This window comes from Pneumocystis carinii, assembly GCF_001477545.1.
Source record: "Pneumocystis carinii B80 chromosome Unknown supercont1.54, whole genome shotgun sequence".
NCBI lineage: Eukaryota > Fungi > Ascomycota > Pneumocystomycetes > Pneumocystales > Pneumocystaceae > Pneumocystis > Pneumocystis carinii.
The window spans coordinates 1-9535 of record NW_017264766.1 but is presented as its reverse complement, the minus strand read 5'-3'; the positions used below and the strand labels follow the sequence as shown (position 1 = coordinate 9535).

General features: G+C 35.5%; 3 protein-coding genes across 3 annotated transcripts; all 3 read right to left on the bottom strand.

Annotated features, from left to right (window-relative positions):
* Positions 1 to 65: 65 nt before the first annotated feature.
* T552_03737 (hypothetical protein) lies at positions 66 to 3341 on the bottom strand (the record flags this gene model as incomplete). Its single annotated transcript, XM_018372086.1, has 1 exon — positions 66 to 3341. One exon carries the CDS (start codon positions 3339 to 3341, stop codon positions 66 to 68), a length of 3276 nt encoding a protein of 1091 aa, XP_018224138.1.
* Positions 3342 to 3636: 295 nt separating this feature from the next.
* T552_03739 (hypothetical protein) lies at positions 3637 to 6879 on the bottom strand (the record flags this gene model as incomplete). Its single annotated transcript, XM_018372088.1, has 1 exon — positions 3637 to 6879. The coding sequence occupies one exon, from the start codon at positions 6877 to 6879 to the stop codon at positions 3637 to 3639; it is 3243 nt and encodes a 1080-aa protein (XP_018224137.1).
* A 288-nt stretch (positions 6880 to 7167) lies between these two features.
* Positions 7168 to 9535, bottom strand: T552_03738 (hypothetical protein; the record flags this gene model as incomplete). Its single annotated transcript, XM_018372087.1, has 1 exon — positions 7168 to 9535. A coding segment is annotated over one exon (2368 nt), but the record flags the coding sequence as incomplete, so codon positions are not given.

Genomic DNA, 9535 nt, shown 5'->3' with positions numbered 1-9535 from the left:
TTTCTATTATATATAAACAATGGATATATGCACATTTTCATTCTATTAACATTTTTTTCATTCATTTACATCATCCCCATAACAATCACTCCCAACAACATTATTTTAATCATATCAGGAACTCTTATTTTCATCCCATCATTTGGTTTCACTTCTTCTTCTTCTTTTCCTCCTTCTTCTGTCTCTTTGGTTGAATCGGTGGTACATTTGGTAGGCTTGCACTTGCGCATCGANGTCAACGTCACTGTCGACGTCACCGTTGACGTACTCGTTGTCGTACTCGTATGCAATGACGTNCTNGTCACCCATGTATCTGTNGTNTGTATCATTGTACACTCTTCTGTTACTTTTCCTCCACTTCCTGGTTTGGTTACCGTAACNGTCTTCTCAACGGTCTTCNCANCGGTCTTCACATCACCCTTCTCAACGGTCTGTGTTTCCGTCTGTGTTTCCGTCACCTTATTTGTTATTTTCTCTGTATGATGAGGCTTAATTTCTAATGGTTTTATTCCTTCGCATAACTTGTCTATTTCTCCGCAAACTTGAAGATCTGAACAATCCTCTTTAAAACCGCAATCTAGTTCTAAAGCATTGCATTCNTCTTTCAATTCCAAATACAACTCCAATGCTATCGTCGTTGCATCAAATGCTTTTACCTCTGCTTCTGATACTTCTCCATCTACATACGCTCTTTTAACGAGTCCAAGTTTTGCAGGGCCCATCGTTCCACTGCTTGGTGTGCCTGATCCTCCACCTGGTGTGCCTGGCGTTCCACCTGATGCGCCTGTTTCTCCACCTGGTGTGCCTGGCGTTCCATTTTGTGATGGTGGTGGTGGTGGTGACCCTGGTGGTGGTGGCCCTGCTGGTGCTTGTGGTGGTGGTGGTACTAGTGTAGAATCACTGCCATTCTGCGCAGTTGGCATNGCGGCTTTTCCAGACTTTGATAGCAATAAGCTAGCTTTNTTTGTAGATTCTTCTGCCGCCTTTTTAGCATTTTCGTACTCAGTCTTCATCTTTGTCAACTCNTCTTTCGCTTTCTTCAGATCGTCTTTTAAAGTAGGACATCTCTTCTGTACTTTTTCAACTAATTTTTCGCAAACATTTTCCAAGGCATTAGCTTCACAATCACTAAGCAGAATTTTGAATGTATTATCCTTTTGCAACTCAGTGCAATTCTTTTCTAATGTTTCTTTACATTTTTCTTTCTTGTTTAAACTGCCTTTCAACAGATGAGTCAGCTCATCCTTCGCTTTCAACTTTTGAAAGGTTTCCTTGCATTTTTCATCGAGTGCTTCGCAGTTATGATTATTGCCATTCTCTTTTTTCAACTGCTCCGGACAATTCTTCACAAGTTGATGACAATGTCGGCCCCATGTTGAGCAGAGTTCTTCAACCAAGGTTTCATTTTTATTTGCTTTTTTTGCCTTTTCTTGTTCAATTTCTTGTAGAATTTCTTCATTCTCCATGTTGATTCTTAAATATCTACAATCTTGACTTGTATGGTATACCATATAACTACATGTTTCTTCTAGCAAAGCACATGAAAACCCAAATGGATTCTTTCTCCTTCTAAATAATTGATGGCATTTCTCATGCAACGCCTTCGTACAGTTTTCCTGAGTCATTAACGAATCATCCTTTTTTTCTAAAAATACTTTTCTAAATCCCTCTGAAACTCTNAAGTATTCACAGCGTCTTTTCAATGTTATACACTTTTCAGAATTCGAATTTGAATCCCTTTCAAGTTCATCACACTTCTCCTCCAACTCAAAACAATCCTTTTCAAATGGAAAATCTCTCCGATCATCCAAAAGCACACCTAACTCTTTGGATTGAAGAAAAANATCATCTGAAAGAAGATAACATAGTTCTTTAGGGTAAAGACATTGTGGAAGATATTTTTTATCTTTAAGTTCTGTACACTTTTCTACCATTGATTTTTTACATCCTTCAGGATCTTCATTATAATATGTTATATTACCAAGCTTTCCCTTCAACCCCTCTCGAAAGAGTGTATTCAAGACCCTATATTGTCCTTTTTTATAGCACGCTGCTCGTGCATTTTGACATGCTTGATCAATTTTACTATCTTGACACGCCTTTTTTAAATAAAAACATTCCGACTCAAGTTCTGCACACTCTCCCTTCGTAAATAATGTTGGCAGATCTCTCCAGAATAAAAGATCTGAATCTTTAGCTTTTTCATATTCTGTAGACAAATCTTTCACATGAAGATTTAATTTGAGATGTGTACATCTTTCTTTTACATTTTCATTTAGTAATTCTTTACATTTCTTTTCTTTCTCATTATTATCGCATAACTCTTTAAAATTATGATCCAAATGCTTAAAATCATTACATTTTTTTAACGCTTTATCGCATTTCTTCCCCACATCATCCTCATCTTCGCTCAAGAGTAGCAAGAAATCTTGCAGAAAATCTTCACCAAACCTTCTTGGTACATCCACGCCTACTTTTCCAATAATAATTCCTTCTTTTTCAGCCTTTTTATACACATCTTCCAACCCAATACTTCTTAACAACGACGGCTTCGGCTTGACCGGACTAAAATCAGACTCCGGCGCTTTATATGTGATTCCTTTTCCCTCGCATTTCGTCTTATCCTCCTTACATTTCGCACCATCACACGCTTTTCCATAAAAATGACATTTCTCAAGTCTTTCATGACACTTCTCCGCTAATTTGTCATCTTTAAGATCTTCTTTTAAAAGCTGGCAAACTTCTTCTGATTTTTTTTTCAGCGCTTTACACGTTTCATCCGGATCAAGGCAAAAAGTCATCAATTCGTCGCTTTCTCGGCTNAACACTGGGCAAACAGTATTCATCTTTCCTTTACATTTACCATCTTCTTTAGCATCCCCTCCGAGTGCNCTGAAAAGAAGCTCCTCTGCCACCTTTTCACGCTTCAATTTGTAACATCCTTCCCTCAAGTTGACACAGTACTCCTTAAGATCATTATAACCCGTCTCTTCTAAAAGTATACATTTTTCTTCATATTTTTTACAAACTTCTTCATCTTTTACGTCATCTACCGATGCATCTTCAAGTCCCTCTTCAAGAGCTTTCAATTCTGCTTCAACTTTGGCTTTCAGTTCTTTGCATTTATCCTCTTGTTTTCCTTTTTCACAAAGTCCTTTAACTTTATCATTCACTTTGAAATTCTCATCTGCTTTCTTCAACTCTTCACAATATTTCTCGAGTTCTTCTTTGCATTTATCATCATTACTGTATTTCTCCTTCACAATGAAAGCCAAAAGGTGTTTCTCATCAATGTCATCCGCTACTACTCCTACTGCTTGCCTCTTAACCGGCCGTGCCATTGCCGTTTCTTTGTAGGGAGTTTAGTGGGTAGTTTCTAAATTGAATATGGGTAGAGTGAAAAGTTAGTTGTTTTGAAATGATTTTTTTACGACAAACTTGGACTCGTTCTTATCATAAACTTTAGCTCTTCGATAAGCTTAAACTTTACCAAATAAAGCTAAGTTATTAATTAAAATATCGGACTAAAATTATTAAAACTTTATTTTTCAATTCATTCATTCATTTACATTTCTATTATATATAAACAATGGATATATGCACATTTTCATTCTATTAACATTTTTTTCATTCATTTTACATCATCCCCATAACAATCACTCCCAACAACATTATTTTAATCATATCAGGAACTCTTATTTTCATCCCATCATTTGGTTTTACTTCTTCTTCTTCTTTTCCTCCTTCTTCTGTCTCTTTGGTTGAATCGGTGGTACATTTGGTAGGTTTGCACTTTCTCATCGACGTCAACGTCACTGTCGACGTCACCGTTGACGTACTCGTTGTCGTACTCGTATGCAATGACGTACTCGTCACCCATGTATCTGTCGTCTGTATCATTGTACACTCTTCTGTTACTTTTCCTCCACTTCCCGGTTTGGTTGTCGTAGTTGTTGTCGTAGTAGTCGTGGTAGTAGTTGTGGTAGTGGTTGTAGTAGTGGTCGTGGTAGTGGTTGAGATTTCTGTTATTTTCTCTGTATGATGAGGCGTAACTTTTAATGGTTCTATTTCTTTGCATAACTTGTCTATTTCTCCACATGCTGGTTTAGAATCGGGACAATCCTCTTTAAAACCGCAATCTAGTTCTAAAGCATTGCATTCCTCTTTCAATTCCAAATACAATTCCAATGCTACCGTCGTTGCATCAAATGCTTTTACCTCTGCTTCTGATACTCCTCCATCTACATATGCTCTTTTAACGAGTCCAAGTTTTGCATTATTCTTCGTTTGACCTGTTGTGCTTGGTGTTCCACTTGGTGTGCCTGATGTTCCATCTGGTGTGTCTGGCGTTCCATTTTGTGGTGGTGGTGGTGGTGGCCCTGGTGGTGACTGTCCTGGTGCTGGCTCTGCTGGTGGTGCTGGTACAGAGCCATTGCTATCCTGTCCACTTGGCATTGCGGCTTTTCCAGACTTTGATAGCAATAACTTAGCTTCCTTTGTAGATTTTTCTGCCGCCTGTTTGAGCTCATCGTACTCATTCTTCATCTTTGTCAACTCTTTTTTCGCATTCTCCAGATCGGCTTTTAAAGTAAGACATTTCTTCCCTACTTTTTCAACTAATTTTTTGCAAACATTTCCCTTTTCATTCTCTCCACAATTGCCAAGCAGAGCTTCGAATGTTTTATTCTTTTTCAACTCAGCGCAACGCTTTCCTAATGCTTCTTTACATTTATCATCCTTTAAACTGCCTTTCAACAGATGACTCAGCTCCTCCTCTAATTTCAACTTTTCAAAGGTTTTAGTGCATTTTTCTTCGAGTTTTTCACAGTTATCATCTTTCTTATCATCATTTTTTTTCAACTGCTCCGGACAATTCTCCATAAGTTGGTGACAATGTCGGCCCCATGTTGTGCAGAGTTCTTCAAGTGCTGTTTCATTTCCATTTGCTTTTTCAATTTCTTGTACAATTGCTTTACTCTCCATATTGACTTTTAAATATCTACATTCACCTTTTGTACGGCCTACCATATATTCACATGTTTCTCCTGGCAAAGCACATGAAACACTAAATGAATTCTTTCTCCTCCTATATAAAGTATTACATTTTTCTTGCAACACCTCCGTACAGTTTTGCTCATTATATAATGCATGATCTTTTCTTTTTAAAAATACTCTTCTAAATCTCTCTGAAACTCTAAAGTATTCACAGCGTCTTTTCAATGTTATACATTTTTCAGAATTCAAATATGTATGATTTTTAAGTTCATCACACTTCTCCTTCAACTCAAGACAATCCTTTTCAAATGGAAAATCTCTCTGATCATCCAAAAGTACACCTAACTCTTTAGATTGAAGAAAAATATCATCTGAAAGCAGATAACATAGCTCTTTAGGGTAAAGACATTGTGGAAGATATTTTTTATCTTTAAGTTTTGCACAGCTTTCTACCACTGATTTTTTGCATTCTTTAGGATCGTCATCATAATATCTTATACTACCAAGCTCTCCCTTCAACTCCCCTCGAAAGAGTGTATTCAAGACCCTATATTGTCCTTTTTTATAGCACGCTGCTCGTGCATTTTGACATGCATGATCAATCTTATTATCTTTACACGCCTTTTTTAAATAAAAACATTCCGACTCAAGTTCTGTACACTCCCCCTTCGTAAATAATGTTGGTAGCTGTCCCCAGAATAAAAGTTTTGATTCTTCAGCTTCTTTATATTCTGTAGACAAATCTTTCAGATGAAGATTTAATTTGAGATGTGTACATCTTTCTTTTACATTTACATCTAGTAATTCTTTGCATTTATTCTTTTTAGTATTTTCATCTTTAATCTCGCATAACTTTTTCAAATCATCATCCAAATGCTTAGAAGTATCACATTTTTCTAACGCTTTAGTGCACTTTTTTACTGTATCCTTATCATCCTCATCTTGGCTCAACACTAGCAAGAGATCTTTCAGAAAATCATCACCAAACCTTCTTGGTAAATCCACTCCTGCTTTTCCAATAATAATCCCATGTTTTTCCGCGTTTTTATAGACATCATCCAACCCAATACTTCTCAACAACGACGCCTTCGGCTTGACCGGACTAAAATCGGATTCTGGTGCTTTATATATGACTCCTTTTGCCTCGCATTTTTTCTTATCCTCTTCACACTTTGAATCATCACACGCTTTTCCATAAAAATGACATTTCTCAAGTCTTTTATGACAATCTCTTTCTAAACTATTCTCATCCAATTCTTTTTTAAAAGGCTTGCAAACTTCATCCAATTTTGTTTTCAGATCTCCACATGTTTTAGCAGAATTAAGGCAGAAAAACATCAGCTCATCGCTTTCTCGGCTTAACACTGGGCAAACAGTATTCATCTTTCCTTTACATTTATTCACATCTTTAGCATCCCCTCCGAGCGCCCTGAAAAGAAGCTCCTCTGCCACCTTTTTACGCTTCAATTCGTAACATCCTTCCCTCAACTTGACACAGTTCTCCTTAAGATTATTTGGGTCTGCTTCCTCTAAAAGTATACATTTTTCTTCATATTTTTTACAAACTTCTTCATCTTGTATGTCATCTACCGATGCTCCTTCAAGTTCATCATCAAAAGCGTCCAATTCTTTTTTAACTTCGCCTTTCAGTTCTTTGCATTTTTCGTCTCGTTTTTTATCATCACAAAGTCCTTTAACTTTCTCATTCACACTGAATTTCTCATCTGCTTTCTTCAACTCTTCACAATATTCCTCGAGCCTTTTTTTGCATTCAGCGTCTTTATCATGTTTGTCCTTCACAATGAAAGCCAAAAGGTGTTCCTCCTTAATGTCATCTTGTGCTACTTGTACTACTTGTGCTTGCCTCTTAACCGGCCGTGCCATTGCCTCCTCTTCGTAGGGAGTTTAAACTATTGTTTCTAAGTTGGATGTAGGCAGGTGAGTGAAAAGTTATTCTAAAACGATTTTTTTACAGGTTAGAGTTGTTCTTATCATAATCTTTACTAGCTCTACGATAAGCTTAAACTTTACCCGATAAAGCTAAGTTATTAATTAAAATATCGGACTAAAATAATTAAAGTTCATCTTTCATTTCATTCATTTAGATTTCTATTATATATAAACAATGGATATATGCATATTTTCATTCTATTAACATTTTTTTCATTCATTTTACATCATCCCCATAACAATCACTCCCAAAAACATTATTTTAATCATCTCGGTAACTTTTATTTTTATCCCCTCGTTCGGTTTCACTTCTTCTTCTCTTCCTTCTTCTCTTCCTTCTTTTCTTCCTCCTTCTTCTCCTTTCTGCGTCTCTTTGGTTGAATCGGTGGTACATTTTGTAGGTTTACATTTTTCCGTTGACGTCAATCTTAGAGTCGATGTCACTGTATATCTGCTTGTCAGTATGCTTGTCACTGTGCTTGTCACTGTACTCGTATGAAATAATGTATTTGTTGCTTGCGTATCTATATTGCAAAGTGATGTAGAATTTCCTTGTATAATCTTTGTTCTTATTATTGTTATTGTGCTGGGCTGTCCTTCTATTGTCCTTTCTATCGTTTTTTCATCTCCTGTTACTGTTGTTACACTAGAAAGTGATGTTCCTGATGTTATTATTGTTGTATAATGAGGTTTAATTTCCAATGACTTCAGTTTACATAAATTGTCTATTTTTTCACAGACCGGTTTATGCGTTAGGCAATCTTCCCTAAAACCACAGTCCAATTGCAAGATTCTGCATTTTTCTTTCAGCTCTAAATACAATTCCAATGCCCTCTCCACTGCATCAAACGCTTCTCTCTCTACTTCAGAAATTTCAATATTTACATATGCTTTTCGAATAAGTCTAAGTTTTGTTTTGGTATTTATTAGTTTGCTTAAAAAATTCTTCGGCAAAACAGATGACATAAGTGCATTGTTGTTCGGTGCACTTGATGATATATTTTGTTGATCCAAACTTTCTTTAGGTCTTGATAAGAGTAACCCGCTCTTACTCATAGCTTCTTCTGCCTTTTTTTTTAGTTTTTCATATTCTTTTTCTTTGTCTTGTAATTCTTTTTCCGCCTTTTCTAAATTTATTTTTAGAGTTGGACATTCTTTCGCTATTTTTTGTACTAATCTTTTACAAATTTCATCTTGAACACTCTTATTTTCATCAGTATTACACTGATTTTTTAACGTATTATTCGTTCCAGTTTTCCATTGAGTACAATAGCTTCCTAACGCTAGTTTACATTTAGCATTATCACTTAAATTTCCTTTCAATTTATGAGTCAATTCATCGTCCAAGTGCTTCATTGTCCAGAATGGGCTACATTTCTCTTTAAGTTTTAAACAAACTCCACCAGTGCCATTACTTTCTTCTTTCAATAGCCTTGGACAATTTTCCATAAGCTGATTGCAATATGGACTCCATAATAAACATATTTCTTCAAGTGATGTTTCATTTTCTTTTCCGTTTTCTTTATCCAAAATTTTCTGTTTTTCTATGTTCTCTTTAAGAATACGACACTGATTTTCCGTCTCTTTGACTATAGTTTGACATGTTTCTTTCTGTAAAACACATGAAATGCTAAATGGATTTACTTTCTTTTTAAATATTCCATCACATTTCTCTTTCAGAGCCTTTTCACAATTTTCTTGATTTCCTAATATATCTTTTTCTTCTTTTAAAAATATATTCTTGAATTCTTCCGCGACTTCTAAATATTTGCAGCGTAGATTCAATTTAATGCAGTTCTGATAGTTTACATTTGAATCCTTTTCAAGATCTTCGCAGCTTCTTTTTAATTCAACGCACTCTTTTTTTGTAAAAGAATCTCGCTTCATTTCCAAAATTTGTTTTAATCCTTCCGATAGAGTCAAAATATCCTCCTCAAATTCAAGACATAGTTGTTTTGGTTTAAGACATCTTGAAATATATTCTTTACTTTCCTTAAGCTTTCTACAATTCTCTAGTACTACCTTTTGGCATTCTTTAAGATTTTCATGATTAGAATTTGAATTAAGTATCCCGTGCAAGAGATCTTTAGATAATTCAAAGAGCATATCTTCTTGCGCTTTTTTATAACATGCTACTCTCAGATTCTTGCACGTTTTTTTAAGTATATTTGAACATATATTTTCTAAATAGAAACATTCTGATTCAAACTTTATACATTCCTCCTTAGTAAGTGATCTCGGAAGTGAATGCCATAAAATAGTTTCTGCGTCCTGTTCAGTAGCATATGTAGATATATTCTTTATGTAAAGCCTTTTTCTGAAATCTGAACATCTAGTAGTAACATTTATTAAGCTTTCGCACTTATTTTCTTTTTCACCATCTTGACATAAAGTTTTAAATTCAACAGTCAGAAACCCTAATTCATTACATTTTTCTAACGCTTTATTGCATTTACTTTTTTTTTCTTCTTTACTCAATAATAATAGTATATCTCCCAACTTCTTTTCTCCTGGATTCCCGACAATAATTCCGTTATTTCTCTCTCTTTTATAAATTTCTTCCAGACCAATCTCCTCTAACAATGTTGGT